The following is a 23,562-nucleotide window of genomic DNA, read 5'->3' as shown; positions in this document are numbered from 1 at the left end:
GTAGCAGCAACAACGCGTGAAAACAGTTATTTCGTTCACGAATTAATGTTGAAGCCACATAATTAGCTGGTAAAACGCTACTGCTACTGCTTCTACAACTACAATTACAACTACAACAACTACTACTTCTTCTTCTTCTTCTTCTCCAACTAACTAAAGGGTCAGTTGTCCAAAAAAACCCCTGCTCAATTAACCTATGTTGATATGCAGATAGTTTGAGTTTTATTTAACCATGCTTCAGATATCCATTCTCCACTAGAAATTTTTTTTGGTGCTCTCAGCATTTAATGAACTTTTAATCAACATTAAATCAACTTTAAGAAAAAAATGCCTCTAATACTTATGTACATTTTAATAACAATTCCAATAAAACTGAGTAAAAGAAATATTTTCTCTGACTAGTTAGTTAGTTAGTGGGACAAACAACCCTTTAGCAATGATTAGTCTTTTGCCTGCACACATACAATAATAAATAATGAAATGGATGAAAATGAACATATGTGAACTGTGAATTTTGTCCCTATGAACAAAGGAAGATGCGGTGATGGTGCAATAATGTATATCCCTTAGCAGCTCAGTGTGCTAAAACTAAGTGACTAAGGTCTTTTCTTAACCCCTCGTTCTGCTAGTACAGCTTTCATGAAAGTAAAAGTCATAAGTCATAACCTTTAGATGCAGTTTTGAGACAAAAACATGTGTAATTTGCAGTGTAAATAAAACTTTATGAGACAGTCAATTAAATCCAGGCACAAAGGTTTTGGTAAAATATATACTTTATTTCTTCATACAAAGAAATATTATGAATGTTCAGTATTTGATCATCTAGAAACATCTTTTCCATTTTGCTTTTACATTGTGTAAAATTAATTCCTTTGATGTATATACCACAAAATACTTGATTTACATGTCTTTTTCATTATTGTACATACAGACCTGCTACTCTAGATACATATTATATGTGGGTAAGACAAACATTTCTAACATTTTAGATCTTAAAACAGGTTGAATAAAACTCAACCATACCTAATGCAGCAACATGGAGTAAAGCCATGAGTGCAAGTTTTTTTGTTTCAGAAACCCCCTCAATTGCATGAACTAGAACTCCAATGTAGTCAATTACAGGGAGAATATCAGACTTTACTCCAGAATGTGACAGCTTGTGAAGAGAGGCCATCTTAAATGCTTTTTATTACAATCAAACATTGGACAGAGGAGAAAAGGGGAGATGAAGGCTTAATATTTCACCAGGAGCTTCATCACTCAAGCAGCAGCTCTGTCAAAAGAAAACCAAAAAAAAAAAAAAAAAAAAAAATACGGTGAAACAACCCTCCATCTCCCCTGCTACCAGCCACTGGTTTGAGGCTAAACTAGGGATCTGGTTTCAACTGGAAACTAAGAGAAATTGCAGAATTCAGCTTTAATGACAGCCCAAGCTAGCTAAAAAGGCCCAACATTTTCTTAACTTTAAAAGGAAAAAAATCACAATCGAATTTAACTTTTGACTAAAACTGGGTGACAAGCTTACCTTTAAAAATTCTTTGGGGGATGTGTGAGGATAGGTTGTGTACATTCAGTGTGGACCATACTTAAACACATGAAGTCCTCTTCTGGATGCTAATAATCCTTTCCCATGATGTGATGTGTTTTCATAATGGCCACCACATTGAGCATGCATAGCATAGCATAGCACAGTGTAAAGTAGCATAGCATGGCCACCTCCCTGTGTACATATATATAGTAACAGCATGCCACCCGTTGCAAAGAGATGGGGCAACACATCAACGAATGATAACTACACATTTTCCTCCCTCTTGCATATCAAGAATTCAAGTAGAATGACAAAAACAAAGAAGCAATGCAGGGTAAAAGGCTGAGATACTGACTCAAGCTGTATGAAACATGATATTACAGGTTTTTTGGCAGCAAGTAAAGAGAGATAAGACATGTGAGAATGACAAGGGTGAATAAGGCATAAAGTATAGAGGCCATGGACGATGGCACATGAGGTTTCCTGATGACACTCAAGTGGTTAGACACTGAAACCCTGTCTGAGGCAGTTTTTGGTGTGCTAAGAGTGCTTCACAAAAACCTTTCCTCTTCCTTTGATCTCTTTAGTCTGGGATCTAAGATGGGACCTGATGGGCTTTTGTTTGAAGAAGCGCTATTTCAGTGAGGTGAAGCCATGTCGTGGTTCATCTTTTCTATCTTTATGCTCAATTTCTGACAGCTATGTCTCTGCTAACTCACGCAAAGATTTTCCATCTTACTGTAAAAACTAAATGCTCGCTCACATTGACCCACTGTACTCCTGCTCTGCTCTCCTCAACAAATCAAATGCCTCTTAAGGAAATTTGACTGAGACTTTGTGTGACCTTTGAACTGACTAGATAGCCTGGCTCTGAGCCAACGAAGCTTCTAATATGAAGTTAAAGAGCAGCGGCTCGATTGATCTGCCAGTTACCTTTACCCGATTAGCATAATGTTACCACAGGCCCCCACTATGTGGACTGAGATGGGATTTAACATTTGATGGATGGGTCATTTATTAGAGCAGGCAGCAGGAGCACTGAGAATGAGAGGGCAGCTGTATGCTTTAACCATGAGTGACACAATGAGGATCAATTAGGCCTATTGGTCTGCCTGTTATTGAATGGAAAGGGATGTAAGATCTGTAGCTTAGCTCAATATCAGTATGGAAAAAATGGATTGTAAAAAACTTTAATGGAAGATGTGTGTGTTCCGTAAAAGAGCTTATAAAAGGATCACACCTCAGATCGACAGGGTTCGAAAAAGATGAAGGTAAAGTTGTGAAGCATCATGCAATAATGAGGATGCACAAGGTTCAGTGTTCTCCACTTCTCTGTACCCGTAATATGGCGCAATTACATTTTCCACCCCAGTTTCTACTTCAGTCATTTGTGATTATCTACATTATTATTATTATTATTATTATTATTATTAAACACCAATAAATCCACAGAGTTTACGGGACAATGAGGGAGGAGCAGGAGAATTCAAAACTCAAATAAGGAATGTTAAAGACATGTGGGCTAGATGTTATATACAAATATGGTTAGGCAGCTTAGTGAATTAATTGCTTAGAAATAAAAAATAAATTATTATAAAATAGATTTCTGTACATTTTACATATATATAGCAAAATCTCCACATCTTGCCTTTGAATTACAGAGGGAAAAAAACTTCTCAACAAATTAACAAAATTGTCTTTTATGATTTTCACATCAATCCCAACCAAAATTATGACCTGTCATCTGGTAGAACTTCATGTTGAAGGGCCTGTAGAAATCTCGTAGCCTCTGTACCACCTCTGGGTCAATGTTGGGATGGGTCCTCCCCTTGGTTTTGCCCAGGCAGTGGGGCTTGCTGCTGCCCTCTGCCTTCTTGAGGCATGGGAATCCCTTGGTCTGGTTGAAGTAAAAGTGTTTGTCTGTGATGATCCTCTTGAGCCCCAGGAAGTCCTGCACACGGCCCAGCTCTCCGGCCGGGTCGCTGATCAGACGCTCACCGCTCACAAACAGGATCTGGTCCATCTGGAAGTACTGCAGCCAGTTGTCCAGGTGCTTGGCGTAGATGCCAATCTGGATGGCGCTCCATGAGGTGTCAATGAGCCCCGTAGTCCTGTTTTTGAAGGTGAGGCTCTCGAAAGAGGGAATGTCAGGCTTCTTAGACAGTGTCTGTGTGTAGTCTGAGATAGCTCTGGTGACGGGGTCCCTCACTACCACGATCAGCTTGGTGTCCCGGGACATGGCCGAGATCCTGGCGGGAGCCTCTCTCGTCACAAAGTAGCTGGGGGTTTTCTCCATGGTGATCTGGCCCTCCAGGGTCTTGGGCATCAGCTCCCTGAAGAAAAAAGAACAAGGACACAATAATCAGGTTAGGAGAAGGGTAGGATGATGCAAGGTCTTGCATAATGTAATCAAGCTGATGGAGTGTACACTGTTCTGTAATCAGTGACTCAATGACTGTATGTAGCCTTATAGGATTCAAAAACCTATTAATACAAGCAGCTGTCCAACATCAACAAGCTCACTCACTCCTATAATATCTCACATCTGACAGAAAACAGATGTGGATAGTTAAACACAGGAAAACATTTACAGAAGATTCCAAACAAACTGGCCCTGAATTAAACTATATTAGGGATTAAGAACTAGGTTCTATTTGCAGATAGCCTGCTCTGTTACCCCTTAATCATTTTCCCTGAATAATTTTGATCAGCCTTACAATGCATTTTTTAGCATGTGTGAGTTCCATTATCTTCCCTGAGCTCATCTTTTCTTAAACCCCACTTCTGGAAGTAATGTTCCAAAGTGGTTAGTTATATTTAAAATCTACCTCCCTCTTTATACGACTGGAGCACAAAACCCCACTCAGTCCGCCTTGCTGACTCACGCATAGCTGTGCCATATAGTAGTGCCCTGCCTTCCATCCAACATGCAAAAAAGACACCACACTGAAAGATGATAAGACTTGTTTCAGAAGGGAATCTGTTTTTTTAAGAAGAACGTGTTGGGTTTTGTGTGAGGGCTGGCTAATTTGGCTTCACACAGATATGTTGCAGTACATGCAGACTCAACATGTTTTTGAAGGAAAAGTGAATGCACTCTGATCTCTCAGCATTATGTTTCAGACCTAGTGGCCAACCATGGGCAATAAGAAGTGTCTGACTGACACTGGGGTGTGGAGCACACTTCCTCACACCAGGAAAAAAACTAGCCTGCATGATCAGATGTGATTCTGGTGCTGGTAAGATGGGAGAGGTTCAGACTGGAGACCATTAAAGGGAGTTTTTTCTCCCTACTGTGGCCAAGTGGTAGTTCAAGGGGGATTTGTTGGGTTTTTCCTCTATAAGCTTTTCTCTATCAGACTGAGTTGTGTGAAAAAACACATCCTTCTCCATTCATTTTTGAGGGGACTGTGTTCACCGCAGCCAGGACCAGCACCACAAAAGGCTCTGGCAAAATGACACAGCCCTGTTGAAGCTAGTTCAGCTTTTACTGCACTGGATGGTGACATCATCCAGCAAAGACGCTGTGTTGACCAATCACGTAAGGAGGACAGGAAGAAGTCTCTTGTTTACCTTATTAGCAAGAACACTCACTGCTATTCACTCTCAAATTTGGGCCACAGTTAAAGCACCATAACAACATGCCATGCATTTTCGCTAGTTAGGATACTAGATGATACACAGTATTTTTAATCTGTCAATGCTGACACACTAGTGGTAGAAATTGTTGCAGTAGCCTACATTCTATGCCTCTTTGGAAGTGAACTGAGAAGACAACAGCTAGAACTAGTCATCCTACTTGTTACAGCGACAGTTAGATGAAAAAGACTGTCCCAGACCCTCAAGAAGGAAAAACACAATAAGCACTAAAAGGAGGAACACACAAAGGCAGAGAGAGAGATAACCAGGGACACCAATCTATCAGGGTGAACACACTCTCACAGGTAAGACTCCTGTTAGCCTGTTGTGTAAAGGCCTCGCCTTTATTCTTAAGGCTTTGGTACTGATACACCATTGTGTACACAGTAATATTGCAGTCTATTGTTTTTAAATACTGTGTAATCCTATGCAGAGTATTTACACAATGAGAAAGTAAAAAGAGATCAAAACTACAACATGGGACACATTCCGTACACACAGAAGTCTGTAATACATGATTTCTCCCTAGAACCTCAGCTATACTCTTAAAAACCAGAATCTAGTTCATGTCTATGCAGCTCATGGCTAATTCATGTAACATTGGCTTTCCACAAATGTGCATATCTATGTGCAAGGAAGAGGGAATGCTGATAGAAAAGAAAATGCCCAAGGTAACGTCACGTAACTAATAAAACGCTTTATGGAAATGGAGTTGGCAGATTTGTGTAATCTTAATGCAGTGCCGGTGATCTAATTATGATTATATTTTCTTGATTGCTGACACATCATTGGGGTGAAAGAAGTAGGCGTAGGAAAAGCAAGGCTGTTTCCAAAAACTCATTAATAGCCTGTTGAAATCAAAACAGATACAACATGTGGTTTTCTGCAAGTGTAAGACAGATCTTTCAATCAGCAAAGCATGTGTACAGATATAAATGCAAGCAAAATATTATGAGCACACACACACGTTCAAAATTCTCTGCCACAACCTAAATCTGTTTATACAGCACCTCTTGGATGTATTCAAGGAATATAAACCAAACACGCTTGAGTTAAACTGCACACTGTTCGTTATTCTTTCGATGCACAGTGCTGATACTGCCTGCAACTTTTCTGTCATTCCTTGTGCAAACATGCATAAAGAGTCCAGAGCCGCAGAGGAGAGGCAAACAGCTTCCCATCTAATCCGATTTCAATGTGACAATGCAGCATGAAGACAGGGAGGAGGCCTGAGTTCCAATGTGCACAGTGACAGATTATGCTGATCCAAGCTTAGAGAATCCTTTTCCCCTTTATCAAGCATTGGGGGTTGCAGGAGAATAAAACAAGGAGATGGTTGGACAACGGGACAGAAAAGAGAGCAGAGGAGGGGCATTTTAGTGGGACAAGTAGCTCTTGGAGAAACAATGCCTATTATGCTCTTTTTGATTTATGAGGTGCAGCTTTTAAGGATTCCATCAGCAAACAGGCAATTCTGTGACATGGGGCTCCTCTTTTTTCCTGCTTTTCTTTGAAAGTGAGCCATTGTCCCTGAGCAGAGGGGTGAGTAGGGCAGTGGTCAGGGCAGAGGGGCGGGAATGGGGGCTGGGTAGGGAGGGGGGCACATAGAGGGAGAGAGGGGAGTGCTTATCCAGGGCTGAGTGGAGCACTTCACCATCCTCCTCAACCTCGAGTGAGAGAAGCCTTTTGGAGAGCTTTTAAGTGGAACGTGTGCCAGAATTGCCATGCAAACATCTCCCTGTCCTCCTTACATACCAAGGACCTGACAGACTGTCTAATATGGCAAGAATTAATTTAAAAAACTGTAAATAACTCACTTGACTTCAAATAAAATGAAGTAAAACTACTCCCTGGTTAGCTTGTACTCAAACACTTTAACATATCTCTGCTCTTTTTTCTAGCATGCCTCCCTGCATCATTGAGAATATTTCAAAGTTGAGAGGCACGCCAAAAACAGTGATGAGACACAAAGCAGCAGCTCTTGTCACATCACAGCATCAAACGGAGGCCGGCTAGTGGCCCTTTGGTCTGTGTTTTAAAGAGCCCTCATCCCACCGGAGATCAACGGCAGGCAGGAAAAGGGTTATTTCTGTCTGATGCTTCTGCCTCCCTCATGTCACGTTTGATTTGATGATAACAGGCTGCCACTGAGCTGTCTGTGTCACAGCATCCCTAACAAAATGACTAGTTTGCTCACAGACAAAAGAAAAAACTATTTGGTGTGTTAGTTGATTTTCTCTTTGATACAAAAGGTTTTCCATTGTCTCACATGTCTGGATGCTGAAAGCATTTGAATCTCAAATTAGGGTTTGTTTATTTGAAAACAGACAAATCAGAGGGCATTTTGTTTCCACTGGGGAAGGGAGGGCTTTACTCTTATGAGCATTTAAAGCAAAAGCTGTCTGGTTTCTATGGCTCAAAGACCCTGGAGCCAGTGTTGTCGCCCCAAGGGAGCTAACGCCAGCCCAGACAACAGTGTACACTGAGCAGTACTAAGTAGCTCTAAGTAGAGGCTGAATCAACTTGTCTGGATTAGGAAGAAAAAAATAAAAGCAAATCGGCTACTTCTGGGAAATCACACTAATTATCAACACACCACTTGTACTTGCTGAAATAATGTGTTTTCTTTTCATTAAAGCACTTCACAGTCTTCTATCTGCTCTTCACCCTGTTCTCTTTTCCACTGATCCCCAGACTACGCCCAGTCCCTGGCAATTGGGCCTTGAGGTCTGACAGCAAAGTGACACTTCACAAGTGGGAAGAAGGAGAAGGAGGAAATGAGAGAAAAGTACTGAAAGGCCCCCTTTCTTTTCTAAGGGCCTCTTAACCAAGCCCTTCACATGGGCCAGTGTGGTGGACATACAAGCATTTTCCGGAAATACAAAGACGCATCTTTATTCCTTATTGAACGATAAAGATCTTGACTGCTACTTGTTCGTTCACAGTCGAGCGTCTTCTAGATTCGATCTTTTCAACCCTTGGGGAGAACAAGCACTTGAGCATAACATACAAATCCAAAGAACATGCATACATTTTAGATTCCCTAAGACAATGCATGAAATCTGATACTGTAAAAATCCCTTTCCTTGTGTTTTTAAAAACCCTATGGAAAGGATGATAGATGATACAAGCAGATATGAAAGGTTCATTACATAAATTGATGAATGAGTCACTGGTAAATAAAAGCAGTGGTCATTACAAGCATTCCCTTATAAGGCTCAGTGCTCACAGTAGGAGAGCCCTACATACAGTACTATGAAATGGAACTGCAGTAAGCAACATATTTATGTAACACACATACCAACACACACACTATGGCTACTATTAAGGGAGGCAGTCATACGTGCCTCGGCTGGCTCACCGAACATTTTAGTAGCATTTAAGCACACAGAGAAGTCAAACATTTTGATATACATTCCACTTTGCCTGGAGTCTGACATTATGTTTAACCACAGAGCATGGCTTTGGCAGTAAATTAAAAGGATGAGGAAGATAGTTTATGGCCACTCCGACGCAGAGAAGGAAAAGGAGGGAGCTACAGAAGCTTCTCTCTTTGAAGCACTTGGAGTGGAGTCCAGGTGTTAGTATGTGGCCACTTAGAGCTTTCTGACAGTTCATTTCCTGGATGACAAGAGCCAGAGATCCCTGCTTAAAATGGAGATCTTTCAGGAATGCATGCTAAAGGGAGTCTGTGTGTATCTGCATCTTATATGTCTGGTTTTGTACTTGCCACATGATGGACCCCCGGTGATGCTAAAGCTTGAATTAACCTAATCAGAGTCAACTGTCATTGCTCCTCCTGAGCCTGAGCTTTCAGATTAACAGGCTTCACGGAATGATGGTGTCACTGGAAACTCAAGAGGACAGCTGAACGGAAGACCCTCCGAATCACTGTATACTAAAAGGATTCATAATGTAGGCTGGTCTAATATCACATGCTCAGACTGGGATGGCGAGGCCCTACAAGGGATGTTGACTGTCATGCAGCCAGAAGCAAGCCAGCTGTTTGAAATCTAAATTCCTCACCCAGATTACTGGGAATGCTGTTGTCAAAGATACCTGTCAGTGTGAGTGGAGCTACCGCAGACTATTTTTTTTACTCTATATCCACTGCCTGACAAGATAAACTTTTTTTTAAAAATCCCTTCTGTCATACCAACAACAGTACTTTGACAGTTTACACTGGTTCACTTTTTGGCCAGTCCCCATTAAAGATGATTTTTAGCTGAAATGCTGCAGACTGGTTATTGTTTACCTCCCAAATCAGTATCATCCATCTAAATTTAATATTTCCAACAGTGCCATATGTGCCATTCGTGTCCTTGTGAATAAAACAGGTCAGCAAGGAGAGGAATTTGGTTCAGACTAGTGGTTGTATCAACACAGCCATATCTCTGGATTTCTGACACACATCATGTAGTTTTTACAGCCCTCTTGACACCACTGAAAAAGGACCTACTTGCTTCCTGTTCTAAAGAGAGTAATATATCCAAATATAGAAGCCTGGATCTCCTGAATAACTCAAACGAGCTAATATTTATAAGGATAAGCTAGAAGCAAGAAGATTGACTTTACCAATGGTTCCTTTGGGTCTAACGACAATGATAAATCTGTCAATTGATTAACAGACCACTTGTACTTCTCTGAGCAATGGAAATATATTGTAACTCTGTGGTTAAACTATTCACCACTCATGGACGTGGACACCAGCAGCCTAAGCTCACACATTTGCTGCACAATTTGAAAACACATTGGTTTTACATCACTTAATTAGAGCATTTCTAATAAGGTCTTTATCAAGAGGAAAGAAATTTCTCTAAAGAAAATGGTCAATGACTGCACAACAGGGTCTTAGGTCAGAGTATAGCTACTATTTTCATCTTTTCAGAACAACATACACTGAGTGCAATGACCAAACTGATCTTGGTCTTGTTTCTTGCTCAGTGACACTTTGACATCCAAACTCTATTCTGCAGCCATGATCTGGTTGATAAATGCAGCTCCCAGAGCCTTAACTCCACCAAGAAGCAGCACTATAGCGGAGCAGCCTGGGAATCTACTGACCCTTCATGTAAACAAAACAGTTAACCCAACAGATGCAACCCATCCATCCATCATTTTTCACTAGAATCAGGGAGTCGTACTTTGTCAGAGTGGAGCATTTTTTACTGTAGCGTGTTTTACAGCCTGAGTGTGTGTAAGTGAGTATGTAGTAGAGGGAGAGAGAGTGACAGAGAGAATGTGAGTAAAGGAGGGAAGAAAAGACATAAAGAAGGGTAAGAGAAGGGAGATGAGGCCTTGCGGTCACAGATCATCACAAGCTGGTTTAGGACTCATACCCAGCCTGGTTTTGGAGGCAATATCAGACACTAGTGCAACAGAATAAATAAATAGGGGACTAACCACCACATATAATGTCATGGACTATATGTCATACCCCCCCACCCCCCAGTGAGAAACTCAGATACTCCCCCTCTGTTATATATTGAAAATACTTAAGTGAGGCTGAGACTTTCTACCACTGTGGTCGCCATGTGATGGACAGCCCCACAGAGGCATGACAAGCACAAATGATTAAATTCAATGGGTAGCTATCATTTTTCAAAAGCAGAGAATCTGTTTTTAAGTATATTTGTTGCTATTCAGCACCTTTGGAAAACAACACAGGAATGTATGGAGCCATAAGGGTTTTACAGGCCTGGAACCACATTGGTTTGTGGCCATCGAAGGCTGCGTAGAATTACCGAGTGTTAATAATCCTGCAGTGAAGCGAGGGATCCCACCATGTGGTATAAATAAAACAGAGGAGCTGGGGAAAGGGATGGTGGAGTGCAGAAAGCAGAAATGCCTCCTCCTTTCCTCTCATGAATGTGCAACAGCATTCCTACAGAAGGTGTTTTTTTTTCCTTCAGGCATTCAGAGATGCTGCCTATACAACTTCATTTCTCTGGCTTAAAAGAGGTGAAGGATCCCATCGTTTGGGCAAAACAACATCTCAGTGCTTTGTTTGATATGCGACACATGATGCAGCCATGAGGCTACTTAATTTGTGTGTCTCAATATCAAACATGCCACACACGCTCATCAGCTTTTACACACACACACACACACACACACACTAAAATCCACTTGGCATTATTACCCAGAATTTGCTTAGCGCTAGTAATCCTCACTAATCAGTGTATTTGCTCTCGGTGTTTGCTGAAGGTGTTAGCCTGGAGCTAGCTACACATTCTACCAATCCACCAGCATCAGGATGTGACTGGCTGACAGCTCGGTGCAATAAACCGATGAACTGTGAAAGGATAAAGAACAACAACAGGGCAAACAACAATGAAGGGCTGCAGGTGACGACCCAGCTTGTGTATGGGAACGAGAATGTGTGTGTGAGAATTTCAGGGTTGTTGTGTGGCTGTGCAGGCAGAATCAGCTATTCTGACTGATTTCATGACACTTGACATGCACCAAGAGGCACATGGCTCCTTGATCTAGCTACAGCAAAGATGAATAAAAGATGAAACAGACTTGAGGAGAACATACATGTCACCACCCCCACTCCCTAGACACAGGCAGTCTCACACATACAGAAACAAAAAGAGGAAGCCAGGAAGTTACTTTGCATCCTATTTGAATCGGCTATCATCCATAACTGCCTGCACACCTTTCTAAAGTCAGGTGAACTACAAAGTGCGAGTTAAAGAGGGGATTTCTTCTCTACTGTGTGTCACTCAGTGTTTGGGCTGTTATTTAGCTGCTATTAGTCACACTGCAGCTGTTGCTTCAGGTTAATGGTTTACAAATTCCTGAAAACTGCCTGCCTAGCAAGCTAATGTGTAATTAGCTAAATTGAGTAACGATAGCACTATAGCCATGACAATTAACCTGTTCCTTTCAGAGAGGGAAAGCAACAGCAAACCGCAGGCAATCCTTCATTTTCTTTGGATTCAAGCCTAGATGTTGTCTCCTAAAATATCTCCTGAGCACCCAGAAGACAATGTAATTACTGTTAAGAACAAGATGCACCATTTAACCATTTCTGCTGCAAACCACTGCTAAAACCAGACATCAGAGCATGAAGCTCAGTTTCAGGGTTTTATTTCATTCAGGGGGCGGCTGTGGAGCATGATGACAAATGTTTTCACCCCCTTCACCATATTTCTATCAAGCCTCTAGAAGTGAAACAGCATCTGATCTAACTCTGTGCCAGGAAGACAAGCTATTTTTTTAAGGGAGAAAAAAGTAAAAACAGACAGAAAACACACTTGAGAATTACCAGAATTATACTACATGTCAGCCTTTGACCACAAAGGTTCAGACAGTTTTTATACAAATTTTCAGCAGCTAAGTAAAGTTATTTATTTTTCACCAGATATCCTCTCCATTTTTTTTCTTGTCCGTTGGCACCCAGGATACATACTTTCACCAAAACTCCACAGTTCCTTACATTTCTAACAAAACAGAACACTAAAAAACCCCACTTAAACCCTATTTTTTCTTTGATCCACAACCTAACTTTCGACCGACATTCACTAAAATCTTTACCAGGTCTTTCGATGACCTGCTGTTTGTAAAATGTAAAGCATGAGCTAGGGGTGTAAGAAAACATGAGTATATTTGAGTACCACAAAATTATGTTTTCCGATACTGTATGGATTCTCAAAAACGCAGCATTGATTTAAAATGAATAGTTCCCATGCCAAATAGTGCTATGTTGTTGGATGTTACAGGGACTTTGACAAATGCAAATGCAGATCCCTGTTGTGATTGCATTAAAAATTTAACTTTTTTTACAGGAGATTTTATGCAAATGGTGGTGTATCACTTATTTTATGAGTTTTTCCTAAAATTAGATATTCCAAAATAACAATATATTGCCTTGCTTACAGTATTGCAGTATATTGAATCGTAACCCTGTTATCGTGGTATGTATTGTATCGCCAGTTTCTTGCCAATCCACAGCCATAGTAAGAGCAGAATTGTAGCAGTTCAACAATAGTGCATGAATTTTTTTGCCTCCAAAGACACAGAATGCAGCTCCCAGGCCTGGCTGCTGATTCCATCAGTTACGCATGAGAGAGAAAAACTGCTTATAGTGGAATATAATTGGAACTGAGCTGAGTTTGGCCTGGGTGTCTCGGAGCTGAGCTGAAGTGTTCTTACAGCTCTTATGAGAGAGCCCAGCAGCCCTGGGAGTACATCTAAACGGAGAGAGTGACTGGTGTCAAGCAGCCCTGGTGCAGAGAGACAACTCAGGGTTTCTAATGAGCTCTGCTCTTTTACTGCCACGCTAATGGAAACCTCAGGAGACCTCAGCTGCTCCCTCTCCTTCTGTGTATGTGTGTGTGGCCTTGCTTGTATATACTTGTGAGGATGGAACACTGGGCGCACACTGCTTTGTGGGGACTGGAAGTCTCTCGTGGGGACCAGAGGCCGGGCCCCACGACTAATTCATCAAATTTTACAAAAATTACAAGGTGTAAGGTTAGAGCAACTGTCGGCTTTGGTTAAGGTTAGGGTAAGTCTCCTGGAAATGAATGTAAGTGTATGATAAGACCCTGTAAGTGATGACCGCAAGGGTGCGCATATGTGTATGTGTGTGTGTGTGTGTGTGTGTGTGTGTGTGTGTGTGTGTGTTTGTGCAAGTGTGTCCTCCTCTCTCCCAGAGGCAAGCACACTTTCCAGCACCCTAATGGCTACCTCTGGGACCTAATACTGTACCTGAGACAAGTGACGTTTTACTGTCATGCCTTTTTCCTCTTCCACCACCTTCTATAGTTTTCTTTTCTTCGGAAGGCAGCAGGGAGTTCCAGGACTAATCTATCTTTAAAACAGGAGCAGCAAAAGATTAACAAAACCATATTAGAGTGTTTGTTTCCCCCCACCTCCGGGGGAATCCTTTTATTGTGCTAAAGAGTATTTATTTAGCAGCAATGAATGACCATCAACTCTGAAAGGAGGGTGTCTGATGCTGTTCTGACATGTGTGACAACATCCAAATTATCACCTTTTTAACAAAGGTCTAATTCACACCGTGCACAGATGGAGTGTTTGCATGCAGCGTCTTCCACCACAGCTACTGCATTAGACTTCACTATAGGGATTGTATTGTTGTTGACCTTGAATTGCATTGACTTCATCCTTACAGGTTCAAAGAATAAATGGGTTCTCAAACATTTGGTAGCAGTCACAACGGATGATCACCAACAATAGCTCACACTTTCTAAAATGGGTGTGTGCGTTCCTGTGTTTTTCTGTTTGCATCAACCGTGTCAACTCAGGAGTGTGTGAATGTTTGACAGCAGCAAGCTCTTGTCAGGGTCTCGGGTTTTTATCCTCAGCTCTGTGGCAGCCATATTGTCTTCACTGGGGTGAGTAGTGTTCACTGGACACAATCAGAAAGAGCGAAGGGGAGGCCGACCGCCACTGGTGCAGCACCATCACTCCCCTCTCCACAGGTCTCCTCTTTCACAATTAACCAGTCATAATTTGTGGGTGAAAGCTGCCTTTTCACGGTTTCTCCCCCCAGTCACTCTCTATTCTCAGAAGAGCCACGCCAGCTTAGGCAGCAGCGAGAGAGGGCCTCTGTCTCTCTACACTGGCCAAAGGCTTCTCTGGGAGAGGGCCACTTGTGGCCAGTGAGGTCTGCAGCAAACCCCGCCCAGGATTGGACAAACCAAGCATGACATGTGACACTATTCTTCCACACCAGCAGCACAAGGACACAGCTGGAAATGAGAAAAGTGGCTCATAAGGGAAGGATTTTGAAGATAATGTTGGGAGGTGGGGGAACTGGAAGGTACCGAGGGGAAACGGGGTACCATTAACAAATAATCCACTCATTTGGGAACTCAAGGTGGAAGTTTAGCCAACACAGTGACACAGTTTCAAACTGCTTGTTTTCATGTTGGCCACTGCAGCTGAGGATTTGAGTGGAGGATGTGAACTTGCTGTCAGCTGTATGGTTGGCTGGCCGGGTGCACGCTCCCTGAGGAGCCATGCTGTTCCAGGAATCATGAAATAATCTGAGCGCCAAACTATCTATCATCTGAATTCAGCATTGTCCTCTCCACAAATTTAATTGAGAAGGAGCCATGTAAAGTTTCAGTACTCATTAATTCTGTCAAATGCAAAGTTTAAAAACAACAGCAACAAAAAATCATTCTCATTTACATAACCCAGGAGGCTTAAAAACTGTCCTGTCATATTATTGTTTTCTGTGAGGAATGGTTATAAAATCCCCAGTGGGAGTAGGAGCTTCCAGCAGCTTTCTGTAGCTCTGCAGATGGTCAACACACAGACCCTGTCAGCAAGCAGACACGGGTCTGACCCCAGTCAAAGGCCCTTAACCCAGCTTTCCACATTACCTCCAATCAGGCCTGACCGATCAATACTGGCCATCCCAGAGGAGCCAGGCCAGGGCAACATTTGTGTTTGCCGTTTTATTTTTTGTGACTGAAGGTGAAAATGATTTGTGGCTTCACAGATGAGCCCGACATGCAGCAAACACATCCCTTGAATGACACATGTCTATACTGCTTGGCTTTCTACATGTATGCAAACATCAGCACCAGATGTTTTGTTGGTTTGATGCCTTTCACCAGCAGTCTGTATAACCAGGTGGCTCCGTTTGGCCTTTGAGAAGAAGGAAGGAGGATAAGGTCAGTGGCAACAGAGAGTGGATGGGTCACCTACATGGAAATAGGAGAACCCCTGTGGTGAGCAGATAAAAGGATGTGCACCCATCCAGAACTGTCCCAGACAAGACCACGGGCTGCTGCAGTCTGACTCTGGCTAGAGGGGTGGGGAGTAGGCCTTTAGATAACGGCTTTCAAACAGCACAGACTTCCGCAGACATCCCGAGTCTGATAGCAGAACATGATTTTCTTTTTAACAATGCCCCATTTGTCCTTTTGTTGTATAGCACTACACAAGTAGCTTTTACTGACGCTGCTTTGTGAGTCTGTTTACCTCCACGGTGTTCTATCACAGACTAAGGCTGACCAGAGAAGCATCCTGCTCAGGGGTGGCACCGATTCAATCCCACCAGTCTCTCAACAGCGACTGAAGCCTAACCTTTGATCATAAACCACTTCACACAAGGAGGATTATACACACGTAGGCTCCCACTCATACATGTATATTTCATTATCATGAGTCAAAAATTCCCTAAATTAAAAATACCCTAGTACAGAAAACAACAAATGACTGGAGATTTCTGATACACTGCAGTTAAAATAATCTTCACAATACTGCAGTCAAAACTGTAATATAATACAGCACCACCCATATGACCACTTCTCCTGCATATTGCTAAGCTTCTTGTCTAATACTAAAGTCTCTCTGAGGGAGGAGAACCAGTGTCAGCACTGTCAGGTCCTGACAGCAGGCTAAGATCAGAGCTCTGTACGGCAGCAAAACCACAGTACAGTAATTATATATCAAAGCCCCTTCATGGCCAATTGGGCTAAATGTAATATGAAGAGAGCGACATGCACCACGGGCCGACAGGACGAGATGAGGGCCGCCGTCAACAAGAGTTAGGGGTAAATAAAATATTCCTTGTGTAAGAAAACAAGGGGAAGTGTGGAAAGAGCAGATTTTTAATTAATTTGAATGAGTTGCAGCTTGTTCCAAAGTGATGTGTTATGTCACACTAACTGTAAATCACTAGTTAAATATATAATAAGACTGACAACCTCCCAAGCAACCGCTAAACTAAAACTTCTGGACAAACAAGAGGAAAGTCTCAAATAAGAAGACAAGCTAGTGCACATTTTCCTTGTTTTCGTCTGCCTTTTCATGATCTCGTAGCTTCATATTTGGTTGGTTTTTGTCTATTTCTCTTTTTAAACATTGTGTAACTTTTGCTTTGAAAAGTGTGAAAATGTGCTTGCTACATAAAACTAATGCTATTAGTAACACTGCTGATTCTGTTTTTTATTATACTGTGCATGAGTCATTTATCTTTTAAGGAGCTCATTCATAACATTTGCCATTAATGTATGTTCTGAAGATAAGTAGGATTTTTTTTTACTTATCGCTACCAGATAACATCAGTTACACTCTCACCACCAAACAGGTGCAAACAGAAAACCAGAAACAATGAACCAATGTTCCCGTTCACATTCGGTCACACTGGCCTGTTGAGCTTTGACTCTCTCTCTCTATGTGTGTGTGTTCCTAGTTCATGCATGACCTCACTGTGAAAATGTGCACCTCCTGATACAAGGACCCCTCGGTCAACAGCACGGGTCATGTGTTTGTTTTTGGCACAAATAAAAACCATCAAAGAACACCAGAAATCCCAGAGAAGATTTGTTGTCACCACATCCTTCTCTCTCTCCTGCTCCCCTGAGTCTTTTCTGCTCCCTCTGTGGCTGTGTTTGCTTGGTACAACTCTAAATGTGTGTCGATACTAGGGAAGCAAAGATGGTGCAAGCTAGTGGACAACAGATAGATTGTGCAAATGAACAAACATTTAGAGGTCGCTTGCTCAATTCAGACACAAACAAACACACAACCAACCATCTGAAGCAACCTCCATAAATGACCCTGACCATAATCAGATCTTATTCCACCTGGTTAAATTTCACTGCCATGCAATTTTCCTGTCTGGAACATTCCAGTGTTATCCTCTCCAGTATCTGGTCCTAATGGGAAACACTGGAGGAGCAAGTGTGAGCGTATGATTTCTTTTCTAAAGCCGTCCTCCCTCAACAAAAATAAAAAAAGAAGCACTAAAAACTTTCCCCCACCACTACAGGGACTGCTTACACCAGCTGTTTCACTGAAACATACGTGTATTACAGCCGTTCTTCCATAAACATATATTAGGACAAATCTCTCTGTTCCACAACCCGAGTCAAGTTAATGGACTTCTGCAAACTATAACCACCACTGCTTAGGTATCTGTTGCAGCATAAAATTCCTCATAAGACAAAAACATGTCTGAAATGGCACAATGCTGAGGTTTTCTCATATATGTTTAGTTTACAATGTAGAGTGAGAAATTTAACTCCATCCTGTAGCTTTGTGTAAGAGTTGTAAGGAAGTCATTTTTGGCACCAACAGGAAAGAAAATGTGACTAAAGTGAATTTTAGCTCCAGACATATACTGTATAAGCTTCCACTCTGAATCAACAGAAAACCTTAACTCGTGACTTCTTTATTAGATTTCAATGAGTAAAAACTAGCAGACCAGGCTTTTCCACAATTCTTTAGCCAGAGTAGTTGAAAATACTGCAGGTGAACATCAGAAACCTTCCTACAAAATCAAACCAAAAAAAAGTCTACAGTGAATGTCTGTTTCTAACAAACATTCGGCTCTTTTTCATTATGCCCCTCACTTCTGGGGCCCCTGTCAAGGTCCCGCAAAAGCCTATTTAACTTGCAGAATTAAAGCACAGTGGTTTTTTGACTTCAGACAAAACTTTGTGAAACTAAGCACAAGGCAAATGATTTGACATTTTAAACGGTGAAAGGAAGAAAAATGTTTAAAATATTTAGCAAATTGAAGTGGAATGTCAACAGCCAATCGATAAAGTGCTTTATATTTTGGTGGTAAAAATAAAGCTCAGTCTGATATTACTTAGATTGACATTAAAAACTGGTGGACCATTTGTTAAAAACATTGTCACGTTCGTTTCATTTTCTATCAGGACGTGACCCAGTCAGTCCTTCAGCTGGTTATATTAACCCGCTGTGATGTAAATGACAAGGATAATGTTAGTCTGTCGACCTCTGAGGACGTTAAAGGCCTTTGTTGCGGGTTTTGTTCTGAAAAGGATCCTCACTTTGTATTGCAGGTGGTAGACCTGCAGAGACCATTGGCATAAGAATAGACAAAAGGCCTTCAACCATTTCAGGTCTATAAACACTATTGGATAAATACTCTACAAGATAAAACGCTATTCTCTCTTTTTTTTTCCAGGTCTCAAAAATGGTCCAAACAGTTCTGGGAATTTCCTAAGTTTGGGACTTATCACGCTGGGATCAGTCAGATTTGTGCACATTGTGACATCCACGTTAAGCTCGATGTCACAATGCACCATAATAAAGTATAAAACGTCTCTGGGTCCGTCGTTGGCGCGCAGGTGTTCAAGCCTAGAGAGCTGAAAGCAGCACTGCTTGACTGTAAGTCCAAACTCCTCGATCCACATGAAAAGTACACGCGTCATAGTCGAAACAAAACATTAAATAAATAAATAAATTCAAATTATACTTGAGAGAAAAGCCTGAAGTGACATCACGGTGAAGGTGCAGTGTGGCACTGTGTCCAACAGAGATCAGTGCACATCGCGGAAACAGGCCGGACTGACCGTCACCTCCAAGCAGCCTCATGTGGCACAAGTCAAAGCTTTCAAAATGCATACACGTATAAAATAAACCCATAACACCACCGCCAAATTAATGCACTTATTTAAAGAGACAGACTGTGTGCCAGCCCACAGCTGTAGGTTTAAATGAGCATGAAGCTGAGCAGGGGTTAGTGTTTTCACCGTGTTTAATTCAGTTGGCAATAAACTCCAAACTTTTTGGATAATGACTATAATGAAAAAAAATTCTCTGCTTTTAAAAGGAATAAATGAAACCTGTCTGGAGGCCATTCGCTTGCCAGGCTGAAGTTTATCTAACGATGTTGTTGAGGTGTTGAATAAAACCCAGGCAGTTTTCTCTAACGTCCAGATACTAAAATAAATATGAAAAAATACGTGTTGGCGTATTGCCATGTATAAATTGCTTTTTAAATCATTTAACTGTCCCAAGTAGCAACATTTTGGTTTCCAAGCATCATGGAGACGCAGCAGCGCTAAAACAACTAGTTTTACCTGTACCACTCCAGTCCGTTCTCATAGTTGCGGTCGAAGAAGTGCGGCTCCGCTCCCACGGCTCTGATGTCGGGATGAACCCGGAGAAACTCCAGCAGAGCCCGGGTCCCACCTTTCTTCACCCCGATGATGATCGCCTGTGGCAGCTTCTTGCTCCCGGAGCCGTTGGAGAAGCTGGACATGGCGCTGGGCTCCAGGGCTCTCTGCTGCTCGCCCCGCATCTCGTCCCACTCGTCGGCTCGGTCCGTCTCCAGCTCGTTATTGAGCAGGTCTCTGGACGCAGCAGTCCTGATGGACGACTCCTCGTAGTCGCTCTCTACATCCTCCCACGGCTGCGGTTTGGCCAGCAGTCTGGACACCAGGTCCATCCTGCTGCTGTCTGTCCTCTTGGCCACAGCCGAGCCAGTCTCCTTGCCCCGGTAACTGTCCACCACCAAACTTGGCATGGTGGAGCAGTAGCCCACGCAGGAGTACAGCATGTATACCCAGATTAAAAACATGATGCCGAGTAGTATGAGCTTCTTCTTCACGGGGCTGGACCAGAAGGCATAGAAGCTGTAACAAACCAGGCTATATTCCATAAGCCCTTCGGTTAAAAATCCTATCCCAGCGGCGCATATTGCCTAACTCACTCCCCGTGGCACCTCGGCAATCCCCGCAAAATTAAGCACATGCTCACCTAAATTAAAAATAAATAAAACACACAAATAAAAACAAACAATTAATATAAATATAATCGAAGAAAATGATATATCCAGGAATGGGGAGGCATTGAGTAATATTCAATCATCGTTATGGACAGAATACGGAAAATTGTTACCCTGCAGCCGACGCGCCAAGGAACCGCTCCGGGCTCATCTCGGGCTTGTTAAAGCTGCTGCTGGAGCACGAGACCTTAAAGGGAGACGAGCACGAGATTGACAGCAGAAGCAGCCAATAGGCGCACGGGAGATAAATATGCAGCCATTTGTTTATAGAAGCGGGCCAATCAGAAAGAAGCACGGGTGGTCCCCGCCGTAGATCAGTGGGATGAAGCGGGACTGTGCTGAGAGTTTGGAAAAGTTTCTTATTGAGCCTCGACGCCAATTAAGTGAAACTTTTCGTGTCCGGGCGCAGACAAGTCGTTCAAATGAGTTTAGAAAACTCAGCATTTCCCTGCAGGCTCATTGTGACATGGTTTACACATTCCAGCTCATCTGCATCAACTGTTTAGGCTACGATTCAATAAACAAAACACACTTCCCAAAAAACTTTTAATTAGGATACATTTGGAAATCGGTAAAAACGTGTTGAACAATTTTCCAACAAACCCTCCTTCATAAACAATATAAACTGTTATGTGATTTAAAACAGACTTTTGTTAAATGAAATAGTTTGACTGTAGTGCTGAAGTGGAATGAGAAGCAGTGGAGAGGCCAGTCGACGCTCCGGTAACAATAAGTTATTAAAAAATTGTCAAATAGTTCGTTAATTATAACTCTCAACAATTTTAATTATCTCATTACTTGATAGCTTATTGCAGTTGGAAACAATTAAACTGAAAGCTTATTATTATTATTAACATTATTAATTATTCCTATAGTACTTATGATGTATTTATGTACTTTTATTTTTTCCTTAACATGTATTTCAGCCAATTAGTTAATTATCAGCCTATTATTCGTTCTCTTTTTTACTTCCAGCTATTTATTTATTTAACAAAAACCAGTCTTATCCACATGCAGGAAAAAGTCTGAGCGCACTGGAAGAGGTCAACACACCGTCTGAATTAAATCGGCACTGACTAGAGATCACCCCATACAGATTGTTGGATGAACCACAGTCACTGACAGATTATTTTTCACGTTTTAAAAAGAAGAGAGAGCAGCCTACAGCATCCACAAGTTTGGGATGCAGCGACGGAAGTCAAATCCACGCAGAAATTACCAAATGTCGAGACAATGAGAACGAAACTGAAAGTCTCGCGTAAAATCTGGAGACACCGACGTTTTAATGTGTCATCTTAAATGTATATTTTCTTCATGAAAACTCAGGGTTCTGTTGCTTGTGTTCATGGTGCTTCGCTGTTTTTGCACTGAAAGGTTTTTTTTTTCCATGGCATCAAAGTCCTTTCATAGGGTCTTATAGGGATAGTTTTACTGCGCTTGATGTATAGTTTTAGTCCAAATATTGCTTTAGGATTACCGCTGCGCTGTGGATTCTTTTGCAACAACCAAGCTTTGAAGAGAGGCCAGGGGTCATCCGTCATCCTGAGATTTCAAGGCTTGGTTTGAAGAATCCCGGAATCGGAGCCCTTGTACAGTATTACCCTGTTCTGATGTCAGCGTGGATACTGAAGCTGCAGACTGCTGTTTACAGTATTTTGCGCTTTGGTTTGTGCACTCTGGAAAAGAAGCTGTGACACACTCAACTGCAAAATAACACCAAAGTTTCAAGGACTATTATCTGCAACGGGAAAGGGAGAACCCTCATGATTTTATACCTGGAAAGGACTGAAATAAGGGAAGACATGAAATATGGTTGAGTTATGAAATAATACACAAACTTTTTTTGAAGTTTTTCTTCACTTTACATGAGCAAATTTGATAAATCAGCAAAATACAAAAATTGTAAATGTCCAGGAATTTAGTAGTGAAGTTCTATTTTATGTAGGACATTATTAGTTTAAGATGGTAACAGGACCTTGCAGGGTCCCTGTACGGTTACCTGGCTACTAAAATACAGTAATATAAAAGATCCCCTCATGTTTTAAGAAAAAAATGGTCTGATTAGAACAATAATTCTCTAGGTTGTGCTTCAATAAATCGAGCAACATTTGAAAGCTCGCATATGGGGCTAATGCTGAATGCTACTGTAAATATAATTCATATGCTCAACCATCAGAAGTAGAAATAACTCAAATGTAAAAAGAGAGCAGAGCAGTTCACGTGGATGACAGGATAAGACAAGAGTCACCGCTCCACCCCTGTAGGAGTGCAGGTTTTACAGCATGACAGGCCATCACAGTTCACCCTAGCAGATGATATTCAATCTCCACACAGGTTCAGTCTGCTTGTGTGTGTTTTTCCTTACTTTTCTCCAACTGTAACAGCTGGCTCGGCCGCTCGCCTTTCACCCTCTGATATGAAACTCTGCATCCGGTCTGACACTTTACGAGGATGTTGAGCTGTTCCAGGTCTCTGGGCCATGGCTAAATCCCAGAGCCCCTTTTATGGACAGAGGACGGCCATGAAGGGGAAGGGGCCGCTTGTTTCTCCAAGTGTGGTGATGGAAATGTAACCAAATACCAAAACTAGGGCTAAATGGCGGAAGGGGAGCACATGCTGACTGACAGGTGCAGAGGTGCTTAAAGTGAGCATATCCACTAAGGCTGTAACTGAAACTCAAATCCATATATTATGTGAAGAATGACTCTGCACCACCACTTAATGAGACGTGGCAAAGGTTTGTGTGTGTTCGATAAGAGCGAGGCTTAACAGCCATTCAGGCTCAATCTGAAAACGTTTAAATGGATCTTTAAGTGCAAACTGAGTGAGCAAATGATGACACAGAAAACAGAATAACAAC

At 41.9% G+C, this 23,562-nt stretch overlaps 1 protein-coding gene across 1 annotated transcript; it reads right to left on the bottom strand.

Moving 5' to 3' along the window:
- Positions 1 to 1,295: 1,295 nt before the first annotated feature.
- hs3st3b1b (heparan sulfate (glucosamine) 3-O-sulfotransferase 3B1b) lies at positions 1,296 to 20,843 on the bottom strand. Its single transcript, XM_020613874.1, has 2 exons — positions 19,996 to 20,843; positions 1,296 to 3,861 (listed from the first exon to the last, which is right to left on the bottom strand). Exons 1-2 carry the CDS (start codon positions 20,574 to 20,576, stop codon positions 3,243 to 3,245), a joined length of 1,200 nt encoding a protein of 399 aa, XP_020469530.1. The 5' UTR covers positions 20,577 to 20,843; the 3' UTR covers positions 1,296 to 3,242.
- Between the last annotated feature and the right edge of the window lie 2,719 nt (positions 20,844 to 23,562).

The sequence above is a fragment of the Monopterus albus genome, unplaced genomic scaffold (genome assembly GCF_001952655.1).
Source record: "Monopterus albus unplaced genomic scaffold, M_albus_1.0 scaffold139.1, whole genome shotgun sequence".
NCBI classification, from domain to species: domain Eukaryota; kingdom Metazoa; phylum Chordata; class Actinopteri; order Synbranchiformes; family Synbranchidae; genus Monopterus; species Monopterus albus.
This window is presented reverse-complemented; position numbering and strand designations above follow the sequence as displayed.